Below are 22,155 nucleotides of genomic sequence, written 5' to 3'. Positions count from 1 at the left end.
AAAAATATTAATCATTTATTAACTAATAATTTTTATCTGAGAAGATTTGTTGCCTCACAATAAAAAGTTAAGGGTTTAAACACTCCTAAAAAAAGGTCAAATAATGATTTTGATAAATTTTAAAGGCCAATTATACTTTTTGAATCTAAATTACTTATAATATTCAAAAAGATTATAATGTATTTAAAATTATAAGTTATTAAATAATAATAATAATAATAATAACAATAATCAAATTAAAATTCAATGAACAACATCTATATACATTGTTTCAAGAGAATTAAAATTAAAAAAAATATCATTTGATTAGAGGTAAAAGTATCCTCATACAAAATGTAAATAACAAAAAACAACAATTTACATAAATTAAAAATACATAGTTTTCTAATATATGTGGTTAGATGTGATAATAACATTTAAATCATTTTAAAAAATAGATTATAATCGTATTTAAATACATAGCATTTACTTTTTGAATATAATAAAATTATATATATAAAAACAACCCATATATTGTTTTGGATGAATTTTTTTAAGAAAAAAATTGGATGTATTAAATTACACTCACATAATTAATATTTAAAATTATCGTTCATTGAATCAATTAAATAAATAGCCAAAAAAACTCAACACAATTGACTTTCAATTTATTTTCCATCTATTTTGCTCATTGAAATCAAAATATTTAGCGTCCAACCATTAGGTTAAGCAATAAAGTTGTTTAATCTGACAAAAATATAATATTTAGGTTAAAATGTGATTAGAAAAATATAAACAAAAATACATGAGATTTCATATCGGATAAAACCTACGACCTTAAAGAAGGGTATGCAACACCTAATCACTGGGTTAAAATTGTTGTGGTTTGATAAAAAAAATATTTAAATTAAAATTTGATAGATAAAATAATATAGTGATTTCGTTAATAAAAGTAAACATTGTTCTTTAATGGTCTTGAACTTTAGATGTTGTTTAAGGAACCTAATATCTTATTTCACTATATAATTGTTCTCTATTGACGTTTTCCCTTCATTGTTGATTTTGATTATTGGAAAATATCACATTAATTCTGCAACAAAAATTAAATCAGATCAAATAAAACAAAGGTAAACTACTTTAATGACCATCAAACTATAAGATCGGTATCTTGTATAATTACACATTTGATCTTCAATAATTAAACATTAATTTTTCTTTTTCATTGTAAATCTTATATTAAATTTAATTATTTAAAAATATAGAATTATAAAACTTATTTTGTTTAAATTTATAAAAATATTTATTTTTATATTACATGAATTCTTCCATAAATTTTGTTTAAAAATATATAAAATAAAATATTTAATTTGGTTTAAAAAATAAAACATTAAACTTATTTTGATTTTTTTAAAATATAAAAATATTAAAAATTAAATATCTTTTGAATATTTTTATTTTTTTTATATCACTAATAATATTATGAGATGAATAAATGTTGGTGTATTACATTACCAAACGGAGTAGTTGGCTCAATGTTTTGGGCACCCATTTTCACCCTAGAGAGAACCCAATTCAAACACCACAACCCCCAAAAAATGCAAGTCATTATCTATTTGTTTCTTTTCAATCAAAGTACTAATTGTCACTTTATGATTAGATAAAAAATAAATTTAATCAAACAATTTAAAATTAATAAAAAAATTCTCCAATTAGGTGTGACATGTGCTGGCATGTGTCATGATTTGATACATACAACCTCCTCATTAAAAGGTTAATTCATAAAATTAAATTTAAATTATGACTAAATTGATAGAAGATATAAATATTGAGGATCACATGTGTAATTATATAAATTTTTGTTATCTGCCACATCAACTCTCCCCTAGATTTTAAATGACAAGTGGCTTAAATGATAACACTTAAATAGTTTAGTATTCATATTGATACGAATTTGAAAATGATGGTCATTTTGATACTAACCCTATAATTGGATGGTCATTCAAATAGTTTACCCTAAAAAAACTAAAGCAACAAAATTAAAAACCTATTTCGAGCTTCCAAATCAAAATACAACAGTTAACAACTTAACATACTTGTAATCGAAAATCACAAGGTCAAATAAAAGGAAAAGAAACAATAAAATACAAACCTCTATATACTTTGAGCATTCATAATTTTCCTTTTCCTTTGCTTCAAGGAGTATTGGAACTGCGACTCAGTACTCTCGATCTGCAGTGTAAGCATTGCGTGATTTTGGGCTTATTGTTTTGTGCTTAAGCTCGAAATCCCTTGAAATAAGAAGACAACAAGTTTTTTTTGGCCCAATACCCCATGCGGGTAAAAAATTTAGGGTATTGGGTCTACTCAAATTTTATTTAGTAAATTACTGTATTGCTACAGTCTGCCTGGAACTCGTCACATCGACGTGATAAGTTTCTCAGATATTATTTTTTAATGGTCTCCACGTAATGGGTCTCACATGGGCCATTATTTAATTGAGGTTATAATGACTCATCATGCCGATGTGACGAATTCATTAAAACATATATTTTTTATAAAATAAAATTTATAAAATAAAAAAATTCGATGGAACTCGTCAAGTAGAGGTGACGAGTTCCTTTGAATTAAAAAAAAGTAATTATTGGCTAGCCATTGTACAACATAGAACAACGAAGGTGACCAAAAATAAAATTTTATATGAAAATTACAAAGTAAAAATCAATTTATCTATGTCTCCTAAGTTCTTGACGATGGCGAGGAGTGGTCGAATGATAATGTCGCGGGACTCGTCGAATAAGCCAGGGTCGTAGGCATTGATCAGTGTCGTCGTCTTGCTGAGGAGGTGTACCCAACACATTCTGTGATCCACGTTCAAATACGGTGATAGGTTTATGACATTTGACGCCATCATCGTCGTAATTGCTTCGACTTGGCTTTGGTGCCCATATAGGATATGGTCCCACTCACTCGCAACCGCATGTTCTGTCGAAGATGTTTGAATGTACTGCGGTGCATCCCATTAACCTTCAACCCAATTCGGTCAAGTCTCGACTGAAGTATGAAATGGAGAACTGAAACTGAAACTAGCCTGAGATGCGTAATAGTACTCTTCAGCTGCAAATGTTGAAGCGGAATACCGTGACGATGATGTTTTCTTCTTGTTGGACTTGGCGCGAATGGCCTGATGATGTTTCCATTTTGCCCTCTCTCTTGGTTTCGTGAGATATGGTTTGCCATTTTGTTTGTAAATCTGGAGATAGTGAGAATGGTCGAAATATAAGTCCAGCAGTGTAATGTCCTGATGATGGGGGATCGATAGTTCATGCCGATTTCATAGGTCGATGTAGTAAGTGTGTCGCGCTGACCAGTTTTCATCATGTTTCCCATGCTATCGATTGCATGGAGCACGTCCATATCAACCGCGATTTTCGTAGGAATCGGCTGGTGCACCACAAATTGGCGTATCATTCTATGAGTCGCGTGCTTCTTAACTATCGATTAGTGCAATAACGGCGTCATGGCACACCACAAGTAGGACCCCTCTAAAAATTACGCTGCCAATACGCGATTGATATCCTTGTCAACATACGGAAGCTAAGAGAACTGTAAATATTAAATATCAAAGTTAGTATATATAAAGCTAAAAAGATTCAAAAAATTAAAAAAAAAATAGCGTATGTCATACCGCGAATCAACCGACGATGTCAATCCTTATACATATGTCTCGTGCATCGACACCCGCCAACTTCGTCTCCGTTATTTTATGACATCATCTAAAATATTTAAAAATAAAAATATTATAAGCAAATAAAAAATTAAATTTTTTAGATTAAAAAAAGTTAAATAAATGAAATCAAACAATTACCTTGCCACCAACGGAAACTAGACATGGGCGTCTGTAATCGGCGTAAAAGACGATAAGTGATAACAGGCCCATGACTGTAACAGTAACAGACAGTCTGCTACATTAGCTTTTCGACAACGCTGGACAGTTGCAAAGCTCCCAGTGAAGAAAGACCAAAATCGTCGAGCCCCAACTGGTATTCCGACACACATCAAAGTCTTCCAAATATCGCAGATATTGGGTGTGCGCCAAATTATCGAATTTGTCCGTTAATAATATCCCTTTAATCACTTGGAGAAGAAATGTTGGGGACGTGAAAATAACCTCCGCCTCGGTAGACTCGTCTGTGACTTAGAATTCAAACTCCAGCCACGTTATCATTACCCGATAGCCCCTCATGAAATCGTATGTGGACATTTTCCCAAGACTAGGAGGATCAACGTCGCAGGGTCATAAAAGTTACAACTCACAACGGGGGCTCCATTCACCTGAACACCTAGTTAGTATGCGATATTTTCCAGAGTAATCGTCGCTTCACCACTCGGGAAGTGGAACGTGTACGTCTCGAGGCACCAACATTCAATCAGAGCCTTGATCAATTACGTGTACACCTTAAAGCCACGTAAAAATATGGCTGAAAATAGACTAGATTGATGCATATATACCATCATCCGCTGATGAGGCTCTCTGGTTGTCATCCTCCGACTACGAATACTTCATTCGTCGTCCGACCCACGTTTGATCGACGAAACATGGACGTTATCCAGGCGCAACATATATTCTCGAGTTGCCATTTTTCGAGATTTTTGTACAACATATGTTTTTTTTAATTAAGGGTATGGTGAAATATTAAAACTCCAAACCCCTATTTACAGCCTTACCCCTAACGACTATAAACGACTATTTTTTTTAAATGATCGACCGAACTTGCTACCTCGAGATGACGAGTTCTATTGACCGTTGCTGCCCCTCTGCCCTTTGAACAATAGCTAGCCAACGACTATTTTTTTTTTAATTTGAAGGACCTTGTCACCTTGACATGACGAGTTTCATCGATTTTTTTATTTTATAAAATTTATTTTTCTAATTTTTTTAAAAAATTAATGGATTCATCACCTCGACGTGACTAGTCATTATAACCCTAATTAAATAATGGCTCACATGACCCACATGGGACCCATTACGATGAGACCTTTTAAAATTTTGGGTAGGCCCAAATGTCGTAATTTACTAAATAAAACTTGGGTAGGCCCAATACCCTAAATTTTTTACCCGCGTGGGGTATTGGGCAAGAAAACCAGACACCATATCTTAACAACTGAACTAAAGTTCAACAATAACACACTCACCAAGATTTAAAAGAAGAAACATGCATTGTATATACGATGCTACTTGGGAAAAGAGAAATTATTTGATGGACTCAGCTCATCACGTCATTTGTGGTCCCAATAAATGAGAGTCACAAAATTTTAAATAACTTCTAAATAACTACCCATTTCTTATTTACATGTAGGAAAGAGGTAAAGATTCATCTTTGAAAAAAATGATATGGACAAATATTATTACTCGGGCCACATATGACGTGGTGAACCGGGACCGTTTAATAATTTTTTGAGTTTAAAAACAAGGTAAAGTATATAAATGGTTACTAAACTAAGTAAAATAACCATTTTGGCCACTAAACTTGCAGAAGATAAACTTATTGAACTATTACAGAATGATCATTAAAACTTATCAAATTATTACAAAATAGTCCTTAGACTTATTAAAAGTTATAACTATTTTATAGTGTGCACCGATCACTTTCTAACAAATCCATAGGTTTAATTATCATTTTGTAATTTATAAACTTTTAGTAACCGAAAAGATCATTGTTGCTTAATTAAGTGATCATTGTTTTACTAACCTTAAAAAATAAAATATACATTATATTCTATACAATATTTAAATTCAGGGTTATTAACACAATCTCATACTTTACTTCTAAACCCTAAATCCTAAAATCTACACCAAACTCGAGACACTAAGTAGTACAAATAAAGACTAAAATAAGCGTGAAATACGGTATAAGAAAAATGCATCACTTTCATCCAACTATATAAGCGTCAATTACGCTATAAGAAGAATGCATCTCTGTCTCTTTCTTTTATAAACTTAAGCATCAGTTCATGTCGATATCATTGCTTTAACTAATTACCCGGGTTATTTTTTTTACCGATGTTCTTTCCATCTCTATTTCCATATTTTTGAGCCACATGTCTTAATCACATAAGCTGACTTGACTCAATCATATTGACCAGAAGTATTCATTTAAAGCCGACCAATCCTCTTTATGAAGATTGATCAGTATTAGAATAACAATACCAACAAATGCACCTACCCATCAGGTCGGATTATCTGTCCAACTCAGTTGAGATTTGGGAAAAGATTAGTTATGCAAATTTGACTCGGCTCTTCCTGCCCGAATTGCAATCCTATAGTAAAAAAAAATCATTTTAATTTACTTGTAATATATATAAAGTTCATTTGGTGAACGAACAAATTGGATTAGAAAAATACAACATAATAATTAATTTACTGGCGAGGCAACAAAACTAAGGACTTGTCTGGGTATCAATTGAAGTTTAAGGGCTTATTTGGATGTAAAAAAGGTACAAGGATTTGTATAAATGAAAGTTCAAAGGTTTATTGGGGTACTAGTTAATTATTTGGACGTAAAAGGGTATTAAGTGTTTATTTGAATAAAACGGCACAGTTTAAGGGCTTATTTGGACGTAAAAGGGTATTAAGTGTTTATTTTGAATAAAACGACACAGTTTAAGGGCTTATTAGTGTAATAGCAAGCCTTCTAATTTTAACTTACTTTGCCTTCTTATTTCTCTATTGGCAAAATGGCCACTCAAACCCTAAAAATACAAACAACTAGGGGTGTTCATATCCGAATATTTGTATTTCTTTATTACTCAAAATATTAGGTATCTAACGAATAAAATCATATGTTCTCAGATAATTTTTAATCGGATCATAGGTCAACAAATCCAATATTTCGGGTTGAATATTAAATAACTACGCATACAACATCAATACACAAATATCTATTAAAATGGAATCTAATAACATAAACCAACAATAAGTTAAAAAAATGTGTGTTCTAATATATGTATATGCACAAATTCAATGTTACATTCACTCATTAGTTATGTAATACCTTATGATTGACTGATTATAAAGCGATTACATTTATATACTTATTAAAAACCGCTAGTATTATTATAAAAATAAAGAAATATACAAAATTATAATAAGAGTTTACAACTATCATCATAAACTAATTATATAATTTAGATATTTTCTTATAAAATTAAAACTAGTCCCTTTAGATCATATGAGGACTATATATAGAAAATGTTAAAAATCCAACTAAAAGACTTGAACAAAAAGTAGATAAGAATAAATCTGACTACAACTACGAACAAATTACAAAAGGGGACTAATCTATTAAAAGGCCACCGAGAGGCGAGTGTCGTAAGAAACTATCTACAAACATAAAATCGCGTATCCAAATTCAATACAATAGTCCATAGCAAGAAGATTAACAAAATCACAAATAAACGATATCTTGATTAATCATGACGTTATCAAATCTCATCCTAAAAAACATAAATAAAATAACAGTCAAACGAACAAGAAAGGAAAAAAGACGTGACATAACAAATACATTTATATTATAAAAGTGAATCGAATATACTTTTCATATCTGAATAAAAAAATGTAAGTAATCATCAACCCTTCTTTAGTAAAATTTTGACTAAAATAAATGAGAAGCTTTACACAATTGAATAACCGTATATAGTTTGAAAATAACTGTAAGTAAATTGCTCTCTCCATGTTATTTTAGTTTATTTAATGAGATTTATAGATATGCAAGTTTCAATTGGTCATGGTTTAATTTCATATTTCAACCTCTTAAAACAACATTGATTAAATACATGCATAGATGCACTAAGGTTAATGTACCCCATTATTTAAAAAAAATTAGTTTAATATGTTCAAGAAAGAGAGAAAAATTAATAAAATCTATATACCCAGAGTTTTAAATTTTTAGACGACATTCTTAAATTTTTAAATCTATCAGCGTTAAATAATTAAAATTTTGTTTTAATATTCTACAAAAATTGCATGAAACTTCCTATAATATTGAAAATTTATTCATTAGACACTTAAATTGTTATATAATTTTTAAACTTTTTCAAGAATACATTTTATATTCACATAACAGAGAATGTACTACGTAACATCATGCAAGCATTGAAAATGCTTTTCATAAAATGTTTATTTATTGTGGGCGGCCCCACCTTCCTTTTTGTTTGTGGCAGCCCGTACACGAAAAGGAAAATAGATCGGCCGGTTTGGCTCGGGGTTTTATTACGTATTCGGGTCATGTGGACCAAAACCACCACGTGTTTCTCTTAAAATATATTTAATGTTTTGCGTAAATTATACGTTTAGTACCTAAACTATTAATTTTAATTTATTTTAATATCTAAACTTTCAAATTTTCAAAATCATATCTAACATTTAATTTTTATTTTAGCATCTTACCATTAAAAACTTGACGGACAAACAAACCAACCGCTACATTTATAGTCGCCGACCATCATATCCATCGATCAATAAAACCCAAACTTTTTAATTCGTAACTTTTTTGCTTCTAAATATGATTTCGACCTCTATTTCACCAGTAAATGTCTCAATTTCTCAAAATCAACGATTGACTCTTCAATTTCTTCATCTTCGATCTTTGTCGTCAATCATTCAATGATCCTAAAACTGAACTATATTCGTTGACACATCATTCTCTTGATCCACCATTCATATTGATCATCCGTCCATTGAAATTATGTCCCCTCAGTCTGTCCGTTAAGTTTTTAATAACATACTAAAACGAAACAAAATTATGATTTGAAAAAAATGAAGTTTAGATACCAAAATAGACCAAAATTAATAATTTAAATACTAAATACATAATTTATGCAATCTCTTTTGGCAAGTGCTACATAAAATAACTAAAACAACCTTCACCTTTTTTTATTTTACTAATTTTTTATATGGTCTTTTATAACTATCAACGCTCCAATTTATTAACAAATATAACTCGCTGACATAAAAACACGAGTTAAAATCAATGAAGGCTGCCGTTTTTAGATAACTAGATTTGCCTTTTAAAGAATTCTGCCTAAATTCAATTCCTTTTCACTATCTAATCCAAATTTTATTTTTTTAAAAAACAAAAACCAAGAGAAATTTATTTATTTCATTTACCATTTTCGTTTTAAAAAGTTCCTTCAGGACAATAAAATTGTCATATTTTTCAGTTTTTAGAGAGAGAAAAATAAGAACTTCCTAACTCCCTGACACAAAGTTCTAAGTAATAAATATATTGGGGGTGCTCACTTTCTAAAACACTAAAGAGAGTGCCCAAAGCAGTAGCTTATTTTCAGATATTATAAATTATGCTTTCATTTATTTTTATTTTTTTCTCTCTCTTCTCTTCTCCCCTTGTTTTAGCAATAGAAACTACTGATTTTTCTGGCATTGACTATGCTGTGAAAACAAAGCTGACCTAGAACAACAAATCGGTAAGACAAGCTACATGTACAATATTTCGACATTGATTTACTGATTAACTCGGTTCATGTACATTGGTGTAAACTCAATTCAGCTGTTATTCCTTTAATACCATCAACACGAATCTTTGGAGATATTTACAATATCTTTTTGCTAACAAATCCTCACTTAATTCTACGAATAATACAACTGTTTCGTTTACAGAAATTTAATTACATGTCTTTTTTGCTTTATCTGGTTTCTATGTTTTGTTCACGCTTTCCTTATTTTCCAGCACAGAAATGGTATAGTTGCCTTTTATTAGTTGTGGGAAATGGCTTTCTAAATCATATTTGTATCTCACATGCTGATTTGCTATACTGATTTTCTACCTGAGAATTGTTTGTTTTTCTTTTTTAATTTTCTTCAGGTTTTTCTGGGGGTTTTTATGCTGAGGATGCTAGGTGTAGATTTGGTGATTCGGGAGGATAAGTTGAAGCCATGGGGTAGGATTTTTTTCCTGAGAAAATTGGAATTTTGGTGATTTTCGTGGGAATTTTTCAGGAATTGGTGTTTGTTTGAAGGCATTTTTGTAAAAACGTGAACAGACAGAAAGAGCTGGTTGCTGGGTTTTACATTAGAATCCGAGATGAATTTGGGTGAAGAATTTTCAATTTCACAAGGAAAAGAATTCCAGTTTATAGGTTCTTGGACACCAGTAACCCCCCAAAAGCCGATCCCTCCAGGATCGAACCCGATCCAAATGAATGAGCATGGGAACCAGTTTGGACAAGAAAATTGGCAGGAATTTGCTGGATTTCCTAAGGGATATTTTCAAGATATCCTAAATAACAATGAAGTTACTCAAAATTTCAACCAGGACCGACATTTTGGCAGTCTAAATTTGCCAAAGAATAACAGAATGATCAATAACATTGCAGGTTCTTATAGACAGGTTCTTCAGAATGGAAGCACGGAATGGAGAAATCATACCTGGGAAAGTCTTCTGACAACCGGAAATGCCACAAATGGTTTTGCCTCTGCAAACCAAACTGCAAGCATAGGCAGCAGGAACACAGTGTCAATCCCGAATTTGCATTCTCGAGAAGATAGCTGGAGACATTCTAGCTCACATCAATCCTCAAGTTCAGACTTCATAAGCAATATCAACAACTTCCTCCAGAGCCACAATGTAAGTTGTTAATCTGTTAGAAGGGAAACTTATGTCCTTATTTTCCAGAAACAAATATATTGACAAAGTTAGAACAGATACCACTTTGTAATCACCTTAGCTTAATCAATATATATATATATATATATATATATATTAATATTGACAAAGAAATGAAAATGTCAAGCTAATTGATTTTACTATAACTATAGTAGTTTGTATGTAACTAATAGTTAACAGTTATCATGCATTGGATAACTTTTCAGAACTTAGTTGAGAAATTAGAAATTTGGTAACTTCCTTACAGATGGATTTCCAATACCTTCAATGCCAGAGTGCAATTTAAACTCACCAAGGACAGAAGTCGGTGCAGACTCGCGTTTCACCACCTCATTTCAATCTATGTTAGCAGCACTAAATCAATCTGAGAAGATGGAGAACAAGCAGATCTCCACAGAACCAACTTCTGCATCACATGAAAGCTCGAATTGTGAGGAAAGACAGGAAAATTTAATTGCACACAATGAAAATGGTGTTTCTCGAAAGAACTGTAAGCTCTTACAGAATGTTGTCGATTCCTCATCTGCTGTCATTGCCACTCCAATGGACGAAAAGGACTCTGAAAGGGGAAGTAGCCGAGGCATAGATCTGAATAAGACACCTCAGCAAAAACCACCTAAAAGAAGAAAACACAGACCCAAGGTAATTGTGGAAGGAAAACCCAAAAGTACTCCGAAGTCTGACACTGCAGCAGATGTTAACTCCAAGAACAACCCAAGTGGGAAGAGGAAGTACGTGCGCAAAAAAGGCCTGGTGGAATCAGCAACTGAACATACAAATTCAACAAATGAAGCTGGCTCAACAGCTGGAACTCCGGAGAAAACGAAGCATGTATGGAACAGAAGCATGAAAGGATCTGCCAATAAACAGATAGATTCAGCACACATATCTGCTCGAGGAGCCGGGATAACTGCAACAGGGAAGCACATGCACAAGGGAAACCAGAAAGAATCAACAACTTTGCAAGGAGATTGTACAAGGGGCTCTGATCCCAGTGCTCAAGCAACTCAGCAAGTAGATTGTATAAAGGAGCCTGATCCTAGTTCAGTGCCTGCTCAAAGATCCTGCAGAAGAGTTTTGGATTTTGATTTGGAAAACACTGGAAATGGAAGTTCGACTGATATGCTTAGTCACCAAGCAAAGCTAGAGGGAATTAAGTCCTTTGAATCTCCAGCCATGGGATTTTCCGATGTAGGATACAGTGGGTTTAGAACAAAATTCACTCCACAGACTCAACAGAGTGGATGGGCAGTGGAAAACCAGCAACTACAAACTGAATATAGTCACCCCGCTTTCTCGAACAAAATGTCCATGCCAGGTATCACAGCTGCTACAGCCACCCAACTTCAAGCAAAGGAGATAATGGAGAATGTAACTGTCATGGTAAGGAATGTAAACAATTACAATGCTGATTTGAGCCAACAAAGGAACATAAACATGCACAATGCTGATTTGAGCCAACAAAGGAACATAAACATGTACAATGCTGATTTGAGCCAACAAAGCTATGGAAATGTGTATGCATCCACACAGCCAGCCATCCAACTTGTTTCGCAGAGGAGAAGAAATTGGGAAAATATTCATGGGACCAAGGAACTCATGTTCGAGAGACGCCCTCAATCAGTAGTGACAGTTTTGTTCAACTCTAATGAAGGTAGGGGATCCAAGAGAGATCACTATCATGCCATTGAGCAGGGACAATTCAGCAGAGCAGGTTCACTGAATTCATTGTTATCCCAAGGGATTTTTGAAGAGGATGTAGGTTATACAAATTGCAGCAGTAATGGGGCAGCTTTTCTACAGGCTTCTAAAAGAAGGATGATTGAGGATGAAACCCGTGCATATATTCATGGAATCAAGTGTCCAGTGTCACATGCTGTAGGACTACTTCAAACGAAAGGCATGAATGGTGTTAACGCAGGACAATTTACATCACTGAGAGATTGTGGAAAATCTAACCCCCATTTTCAAAGGGATAACATAGACAGCAGAAAAAGTGGTGCGTTCAGTGAACTCACAGGAGACAGGTATGTTAACTCTACAGCTAGAGGTCTAACCTCTTCAAAGCAAAATATTTTTTCCCAACTGCTTTCAGGCATGGAAAAAGTAGGAAACACAAAAGAGTTAGCTCTAGTCCAAAACTTGGTCACAATCAAGAACCACAATCTTCTTCTATCAACTACCTCTGAAAAGGCCCCTGAACCTCAATTTGGTTTGGTTGGCAAAAGATCCCATACCAACATTTCAGAAAAGAAGAAAAGAGAGCCTGGTCTACCTAGAAGAGTTCCATCCAGAACTGGACAGATGATGCAAGAAAAGGAAGAAGTGTATGAGAACCTGCAGCAATCCATAAAAGCAAGAGGTACTAACAAATCTTAACCCTTTCATCAACTGTTCTGGGTAAAATGTTCTACTCACCATCATAAATTAACTGTTCTTGGTAAAATATGCAGGACCATCAGAAAAACAGGCGTCTCTCAATCCAGTGGAGATAATAAAGAAATTCAAGGGCCTCACTCTCAAAGAAAGGAACAGCACACCTAAGGCAGAACTGCAGAATGCACTTGTTGTATACAACAGACCTGGAACAATTGTCCCATATGAGGGGTTCGAATTTATCAAGAAAAGCAAAGTGCGACCTAGAGTGGACCTTGATCCAGAGACAAAAAGGGTATGGAATTTGTTGATGGGGAAGGAGGAAGAATACATTGAGGACACAGATAAGGAGAAGGAAAATAGGTGGGAAGAAGAAAGGAGAGTTTTTCATGGAAGAGTTGATTCATTTATAGCCCGAATGCATCTTGTACAAGGTACAACCTGCTAACGTTTGGCCCCAATATTCTGTAGTACAAAGACTTCTGCATCTGCTTTCTAGACTAACATGTCACCCTGGACCTTCTGATCATAGTTACAGAATAAAAAGCAGTAAGTACGTTTTTTTTATAATTGGAGGATAAGAAACACTGATATGCCCACATAAACAAGATATAACAGCATTAGTAAAAAATTACATGATAAAAAATAGCCATATCTAGTACAAAATTGCCAAGCTAGCGTAACATTCACTGCTCTAAAACTACTAGATTTTTTTTCTTCTAAAATTACTTCATGGAAAGTCCATATAGTTGACATGAACTTGTATAGGATCTTCAAGATAAGTATGAAATTAAGAAGAATGCATATCAAAAGTTAATACATGCTTTTAGGGGAGAGAGGATTTGAGAGAAGAAATATGCGCCCCCCCTCCAACAAAACAACAACTAAATCTATCAATCTAAAAATTGCAGTTCACTCAAATAAGATGGGCACTTCCAATAATTGAACTGCCATAATAAAATATTAAAGATTTATACTGCAGCTTCAGACTAACATTTTCTGCCCTGTTAACCAATGTTCTGACAGAATTTGGAATTTTAGAACCTAGCCCATATGCAACAAATTGTATCAATCAAAATTACCTGAATATTCAGCATAAACACTTTACTTGAGTCTTGTAGACTGCAGCATGTATGCTGACCAAAGTGTCATGAAATCTTGCAGGAGATAGGCACTTCTCAAAATGGAAGGGATCTGTGGTGGATTCTGTAATAGGTGTCTTCCTTACCCAAAATGTTTCAGATCACCTTTCAAGGTAAGTTAGTTTGGTCTTACTGAAAGTACAAATTAACATGAAAACTAAAAGTATAATTAAACATTTTTCTCTCTTTCCTATCGTGCAGCTCTGCCTTCATGTCTCTTGCAGCAAAGTTTCCTTTGAAGTCATCAAGCAAGACAGACTGCAATGCAGATGAGGCAAAAATACTAATCGAAGAACCAGAAGTTTGTGAACTGAATCCAGATGAAACCATCAAATGGCATGAAAAGCCATTTTGTCATCAATTAGACAGCCAAAGCTCCAGGACTCCCAACAGGTCAACAGACTACCCAAGGAACAGTGAGTATTTAGTGATAGAGAGAACAAGCTTCACTGGAACATATAGTCAGAGCTTGGAGGAAGAAGTGCTATCATCGCAAAGTTCTTTTGATTCCTCAGTTATTCAAGCAAACAGAGGAATCACAACCTACTCAGGCTCCAACCCAGAAACAGAAGATCCTACAATGAGATGCAAGTTCCTCAACATTCATGGTTCAACTCTTGACCAGATAGAGAACAGTGCCTCATTTGATGAATTGTACCGTTCTGCAAATGGGAGCTCACTGTTTCATGAAGGATTAAAATATAAACAGTCGGAAGTTACAAAAGAGGGGCAGACATCAAGATTGGAAAGAACAGGAAATCTCAGATGGTCTTCCTCATTCAATCGAGATAGCTATTTTAGAAGCCAACTACATGTAAATGCGTTTGGAGCAAGTAGCCATCCACTACACATAACTTTGGAGTCTGAACCATGGGAAGAAGACGGCCTTGAACCTTTCAGTGAAGTGTGCATGTCTTCCTGGGGTTCAACTTCTGGCTTCAACAAGCCAAAAAAATCACACCATAGTGGAGGTAAAATCACGGTCCAACACAATCGACAACCAGTAAATCAAAATATAGCCACAACAGTCGTGAATACCTTATCAGGTGAGCACATAGTGCAGCAACAAGTTCATACTAAAGGTAATCAGCTTTGCAACAATAATCAAGAAAACAGGAAGACCTTCCAATCAGAATGTGCATCAGTTACAATGCCTCCAACCACTGATATAATTACTAAGATTCAGAAAAGTACCTCATTGTCTGCCGCAGATGCCTTCAAACTCATGGAAAGACCTGATGTTGAAAGAATGACTGATTTGGCCAAGGGTAAAGCTATAGAAAGAAGAGAGGTTCAATCAAAAGCAAAGGAGCCAGTGCATTCTTCTGACAATCAGCATGGAGATAACAGCAGCTTAAAGCCCAAAAGAAGAAAGGCTCAGGAAATGAAAAATAATGCTACTGACTGGGGCCAGTTAAGGAAACATGTGCAGGCCAATGGTTTACAGAAAGAAAGAAGCAACGATACTATGGATTCCCTTGATTACGAAGCAATGAGAAATGCTAGTGTTGATGAGATTTCTAACACCATCAAAGAAAGAGGGATGAACAACAAGTTGGCAGAACGAATCAAGGCATGTGAAACAAATTTAATTTCTAAGGCACTGATCTTAGCTAGGAGCAATTATTGTGAAAGCTTTACTTCATATTTAAAAGTACTAGAAAAAATTTGCAGGACTTCTTGGACCGACTGGTTAGAGACCATGAAAGCATTGATCTGGAATGGTTAAGGGATGTTCCCCCTGATAAAGCGAAGTAAGCCATCTCAAAGTTCACTGTTAATCCTTTAACATTACAGTTATCATCTTCATAAATAACAAAACTCTTCATCGCATCATCTAATCCAGAGTGAATAACCACAGATTTCCTGCATCTTTGAAGTTTATGTTCATGACATCGGAAAATTGCTTATGTTGTAGGGATTATCTTTTAAGCATACGAGGATTGGGGCTGAAAAGTGTGGAATGTGTTCGGCTTTTAACCCTTCACCATCTTGCTTTTCCAGTAAGACTCGAACAAAATTTACTTATAATTCTAGTTTGACAAGATCAACAAAACCACTCATCCAATTTCCAACATTTGCAATTTCTGAAGGTTGACACAAATGTTGGACGAATAGCTGTTCGGCTAGGATGGGTTCCTCTAGAACCGCTGCCTGATTCACTACAGCTGCATCTCCTAGAATTGTGAGTATCAGACATTAGACATTTAACGAGCCAACCTCATTTTTTTCTGATTGCCTCATTGCTCACAGACGCTAACAAGTTCCTCTTAGGTATCCAATACTGGAGTCGATTCAAAAATATTTGTGGCCAAGATTATGCAAGCTTGACCAGAAAACATTGTAACCTCAAAACCCATCTTTAGATAAACTTATATTCGTAAAAATTTTACTGATTTATGCACTACTGATACAGGTATGAACTACATTATCAAATGATTACATTTGGAAAGGTATTTCATTAGGTTAAATTTTACATCAAAATTTAAATCATATTTTGAAGTGAAGCCTTTAAAGAGCATCAGTATGCTCATGCACTAACATGTTTTGTAGGTTTTTTGTACAAAGAGTAAACCAAATTGCAATGCATGTCCAATGAGAGGGGAGTGCAGGCATTTTGCAAGTGCTTTTGCAAGGTTAGTGTCCAACCCATTTCCAGCTTGTCTTTATAATGTCATAACAACTCAGGCAGCTAGAAACAAGCACTGCTCAGCATGCATCTAAATTTTCATACACAAGCATCAATATCAGAATTTATACTTTTGTTGTCTGAATGAGCCTATGTAATATATATATATATGAAAAACCCATCAACCTGGAAACATGCCAAGCAATTAGCTTCAACTTCTATTGACATCCAACTTTTGTCTTTGTTACTTAAGGCAATATAGGTCTAAAAGCATCCAAGTAAAACAACTACCATAAATTTACTATTTTTTTTTATAAGAAGATAGGCCTCGTTAAAAACCCCCTTCATGATTAATGGAACAAAAAAATGTTCCTTAGTTAGCGGAAAGAGGAAAAGAGTGCCTTAATAACCATTAATAAACAAGAGTTACATAATGTTTAACAACAGAACTCTCCCTTACAATAATAAACCCAAATGCTGAAAGAATCCATACACACTAAGAACTAACCGATACCTGCCTTAGCTAAGCTGTCAGCCTCAACATTAGCTGATCTAGGAATCCATCTAATAATACCATTTAGATCTCTTAACAAAAAACCAATATCTCTCACTAAAACTCTATAAACAACAGGACATCGATCATAGTTCTTGACCCACTCCACTGCTAGTTTGCTATCAGATTCAATAATAAGACGATCCTGAACCCTCGGAAGAAAAGATTCAAAGAAAGATAAACCCTTCTTAATTGCCAAAATCTCCACCAACAGCGGAGGACCTAGACCAGCCGCCTCTAGGAAAGAACCCTTCACCGAGCCATCCTCCAATCTAAGAATGCCACCCACACCACTTTTCCTCCAATCACCACTCACTGCTGCATCCACATTAAGTTTTATAAAACCCTTTGGAGGGGGGGACCAAGACACAGTTTTGATTATCGAGGACCTTGAAAGGGAACAATAATCCCCAAGAGTAGGATCCGAAATAAGAGAGTCCTTCATAATAGAAACATCGTTGAATTTTGCTAAAAACCAATTCGCCAATCTGCACCTTGCCAAAAAGAACAGATCAGTCTGATCTACCCTTCCCCCATCGAACACAATGTCGTTTCTACTCTTCCAAATGGTCCATATAACCACTCCCGGAATGAAGGGCCAGATTTTAGAGTCTCTAAAATCACGGATACTTAACATGGCCATGAATTGTGTCATAGGCATCCCTGTTGCAGTGGAAAATATTGATTATCTTAAACAGAAAGGGAAAGCAAAAAGGACCTGTCTTAAACCTGTGAGATTCCCGATAGTGTAGATGCTTCTTTCCCCTAGGTTTAACAAACCAGGCAGGGAGCCCATGCCTTCAAAAAACAAACACAAAGTAAGGTGCCAACAAGCTTTCAAGGAATAGTGAGAAAAAATAAATAAGTGAACGTAGTTACAAGTCTTCATAAAACGCAACACATTCACATTCAAGACCAAAAGAAGACAACTTAGGAAAATTTAATGACAAAAGTAAAATAACAGAAATGTCAGATACTCTTAAAGCCACCTACCTTGGCCTCCAAAAGCCTGAACTCTATGTTTCATTCTTGTGTCAACTTTCTTCCATGCAGTGCAAGGCTCGCACTACCGGGGCCTGAAGAGAAAAGTATAACAAGTGCAACTGCTTCAATGATGCCTGAGAGAAATCCTACAGGAGCTGTGAATCAAATTCCATTACCTCCACCAGTGCATAACTTGCTTAAAGTAGGGCATAATGGTGGCAACAATGAACCTATCATTGAAGAGCCGGAAACACCAGAACCAGAGCACATAGAAGTAACACAGAGTGATATTGAAGATGCATTCTATGAGGATCCTGATGAAATTCCCACAATAAAACTGAACATGGAAGAGTTCACAGCGAACCTACAGCATTGCATGCAGGAGAATATGGAACTCCTAGAAGGTGACTTGTCAAAGGCTTTAGTATCTTTGAAGCCTGAAGCTGCTTCCATCCCCACTCCAAAACTGAAGAATGTGAGCAGGCTACGAACAGAGCATTATGTGTAAGTGGATATTTCCCTCATCATTGTGTAACCGAAGTACCAAATACCAACCTATGATCATGGATAAACCAGTTAATATAATGGTCAGAAGGGCTAAATTACCCCAACCAATACCAGTAGAATACACTCCAGATAAAATGTGCTCGTGATACCTTACTTCTGCTCTAAAAATTGGACTACAGTTATACTTGAACATTTCTTTGAAAAAAAGATTCGTACAGGGAAAAACATTTAGACCACAGAATTTTGATGCTAATTAATTAGCAATTTATAGCAGCTACAGTGTACAAAATAATACATCACAATCTGATACATAGCTGCAATGATGCAGATATGAGCTTCCAGATGCACATCCCCTCTTGAAACAGGTAAGTTATTCTTAAGTTTGTTGAAATTTTGAGACTTCAATGCATAACATACTATTCTAATTTCCATATTTACAATATTTATAGATGGAAAAGCGAGAACCTGGTGATCCTAGTCCCTATCTTCTAGCTATATGGACACCGGGTAAGAACAAAACTCAGAATGTCAACCTATATAAAGCAGGCTGAGAGATAGTCACAACGCAGCTCATGCCATTTATGAAATACTTTTGTAAATAGCATAAATGTTAAGATATCACCATATATCGCAATTGTGTTGAAAAGGATATGTCACCATAGTTAGAATTCAAACTACACACTGACAAGGGTCAGTAGCAAATATATTGTTTGAACTACAAACTAACTAGATGTGCTTCTATAAACATGCGTTTAATAGGCGAAACTGCTCACTCAATTCAACCACCAGAACAAAGTTGCGGATACCAGGAACAAGGAAGATTGTGCAGCGAGAAGACCTGTTTTTCTTGCAATAGTGTAAGAGAAGCTAATGCCGAGACAGTCCGAGGAACCATCTTGGTGAGCAAAGTTTACACATAAATGTTCTGGAAGCAAAATACACAACTACCTCCAAGATTCCTAACTAATATTGGCCTTGCAATGTGTACAGATACCATGTAGAAGTGCAATGAGAGGAAGTTTCCCCCTAAATGGGACGTATTTTCAAGTTAATGAGGTAATCTTGTTCAAGCTATTTCCAGTTCTAATTCTTAGAAGACTCCAAAGTCAAAAGAAAGGGGTAAAACAGGATCCAGGAAACCAGAACATGGAACCATATCCTAGACAAGATATAGATTATCTTACAGTATTCAAGAACCAACATTTTATTGATTCCTACATCCCTAGCAAATATAATTTATTTGATAATTAGATGCTTATAAAATTAATCTGTTATTACCACACAGGTCTTTGCGGATCATGAATCAAGTCTCAACCCAATCAATGTTCCAAGGGAATGGATTTGGAATTTACCGAGACGAACTGTATACTTTGGAACATCTGTGTCATCAATATTCAAAGGTAAGAAACTAACCATCAAGCTTTTGAACATTAAAATTTTTGTCCTAGTTCAGTAATAAAGTAAAAGGATACTTACAGAACTAATATTTGTCTACTAGGACTTTCAACTGAAGGAATTCAGTACTGCTTTTGGAAAGGTATGGAATCTTACTTTTCATTATTTATCATATATGCATGCAACAAACATCAACTTCTCATTGGACACACAAAGAGATGGGACGAAAACTGTTTATTTATTACAATAAGATCATACACTAACCAAAATTTCCTACAAGAAAACCAGGTTGTTGTCCCCCCCTCCTTCTTCTTTACCATTTTGAACACCTAAAAAAGTTTTAAAAAGTGTCCATGCATGCATTGAAGAATACAGCTATTATAAAACATCCCTAGTTCAAAGTCCTTCCAGAAACAATTGCAATTAATATGTAAAGAAATTCAGTTGAACCACATTTCACTCTTTTAAGAACTAGCAATGAATGATGATTATGCAGGTATATTTATCATGCTTTCACCCATGCTCCTTTAACTGACTCAAATTATTTGCAGGATTTGTTTGTGTAAGGGGATTTGACCAAAAAACGCGAGCACCACGGCCGCTTATGGCCAGGTTGCACTTTCCTGCAAGCAAGCTGGTCAAGATGAAGAGTGAAAACAAGAAATGAACCAGTCATGATACAGAGATGATTGTTACCGAGAGGTGTGAACCAATGTCAATGAGTCAATCCATAAAAGGAACTACAATAGCCAACTAGTATCTGCCCATAAAGGAAACAGAAATTTGCAAGGTAGAAGAGACGAATTTTTTTTTACTAACAAATTGGTGTACACAATTGTTCTTTATCTAACATGAGATGCATCCACCCATGTTAGGACAGCAGAAAGAACTTTTTTAGGTGAATTTTGAGCCCCGTGATAAGCGGGGTCAATGTAGTCTGTCAAATTATCAAAACTGTGATTGTTATTAATTCATGCTCTAAAGAGAGCCATGCTTCAATAAATAACCAGCAATATTTTTTCCTACTCCTGGTCAAATCCATAATACTGTATAGACTTGGCAATTTGTGTATCCATGTCGTTATTTTTCATGTCATAATCATATTTAAGGTGTTACATACTTTTAAAATATTTGACATGTTAGACTTTGTGTTATATAAATTCTGACACATGTTCATATGATTTTTTTCACATTGTTTTCATGCCAATATAACAATAGTTTAAATAACAAAACCTTTATGTTGAAACATGAATGTAAAACACTTGAGAATAATTTGATCTTACTGCCTTGAGCTCGAATGCCATAACAACATTGTCTTCCAGCAGCTTATCTGTATTAAAATTTGAAATGATGATCAAAAATCAAATTGGACATGGTAAAAATTGATCTAAAGAAACTCGAGGAAGCTTGTATGCAAATATAAAAAGAACACTGGAAACCAACATAAAAATTACTTTTGCTTCATCTTCAAATTTCCTCTGTTTGATCAACAAACAAAGCAGGATTCTACTCATTACAGTGTATCATACAACATTATAAAAGCAAAAGGAATCTTAGATATTAAAATCAGAGGATCTACTTTCTTTTCAAAACACGGATTAAACTTAAGGCAAAAGGAATGTATTTGAAAGGAATCTTATAATTTATAACCTTCAGACCGCTTTCTTCCATTTTGCTTCCATTTTCTCAGAAATCAAACAACAATTTTATCACGATACACAGTTTAAAAGATCATGGAAACAGAATGAACCATGGATTTTTTTTTAAAATTTCCTCCAATATCTAATCAAACGAACAAGGATGGACAAATTATTTAGGGCAAAGAAATCAATATTTGATCGAAAATAACCTCGAAACATATACCAGAAAAGATTAAATTAAAAATTAAGAAGAATAAAAGAATACCTT

General features: G+C 34.5%; 2 protein-coding genes across 2 annotated transcripts; both read left to right on the top strand.

The window, feature by feature from the left end:
* Window positions 1-9,357: 9,357 nt before the first annotated feature.
* LOC120153735 lies at window positions 9,358-10,634 on the top strand. The gene is made up of 2 exons (XM_039165637.1): window positions 9,358-9,462; window positions 9,861-10,634. The coding sequence occupies exon 2, from the start codon at window positions 10,080-10,082 to the stop codon at window positions 10,632-10,634; it is 555 nt and encodes a 184-aa protein (XP_039021568.1). The 5' UTR covers window positions 9,358-9,462; window positions 9,861-10,079.
* Window positions 10,635-10,904: 270 nt separating this feature from the next.
* On the top strand, window positions 10,905-21,271 carry LOC120153972 (transcriptional activator DEMETER-like). Its single transcript, XM_039165830.1, has 19 exons — window positions 10,905-12,045; window positions 12,124-13,023; window positions 13,115-13,471; window positions 14,202-14,292; window positions 14,381-15,752; window positions 15,854-15,933; window positions 16,098-16,182; window positions 16,273-16,364; window positions 16,454-16,522; window positions 16,596-16,632; window positions 16,733-16,815; window positions 18,415-18,849; window positions 19,181-19,217; window positions 19,302-19,359; window positions 19,612-19,751; window positions 19,843-19,908; window positions 20,138-20,252; window positions 20,351-20,389; window positions 20,799-21,271. The coding sequence occupies exons 1-19, from the start codon at window positions 10,929-10,931 to the stop codon at window positions 20,912-20,914; spliced, it is 5,289 nt and encodes a 1,762-aa protein (XP_039021761.1). The 5' UTR covers window positions 10,905-10,928; the 3' UTR covers window positions 20,915-21,271.
* Window positions 21,272-22,155: the final 884 nt, after the last annotated feature.

Source organism: Hibiscus syriacus, unplaced genomic scaffold, assembly GCF_006381635.1.
Source record: "Hibiscus syriacus cultivar Baekdansim isolate YM2019G1 unplaced genomic scaffold, ASM638163v2 tig00111105_pilon, whole genome shotgun sequence".
In the NCBI taxonomy this organism is placed as follows: domain Eukaryota; kingdom Viridiplantae; phylum Streptophyta; class Magnoliopsida; order Malvales; family Malvaceae; genus Hibiscus; species Hibiscus syriacus.
Note: the sequence above shows the minus strand (reverse complement) of the source record. Positions and strands in the feature narration are given on the sequence as shown.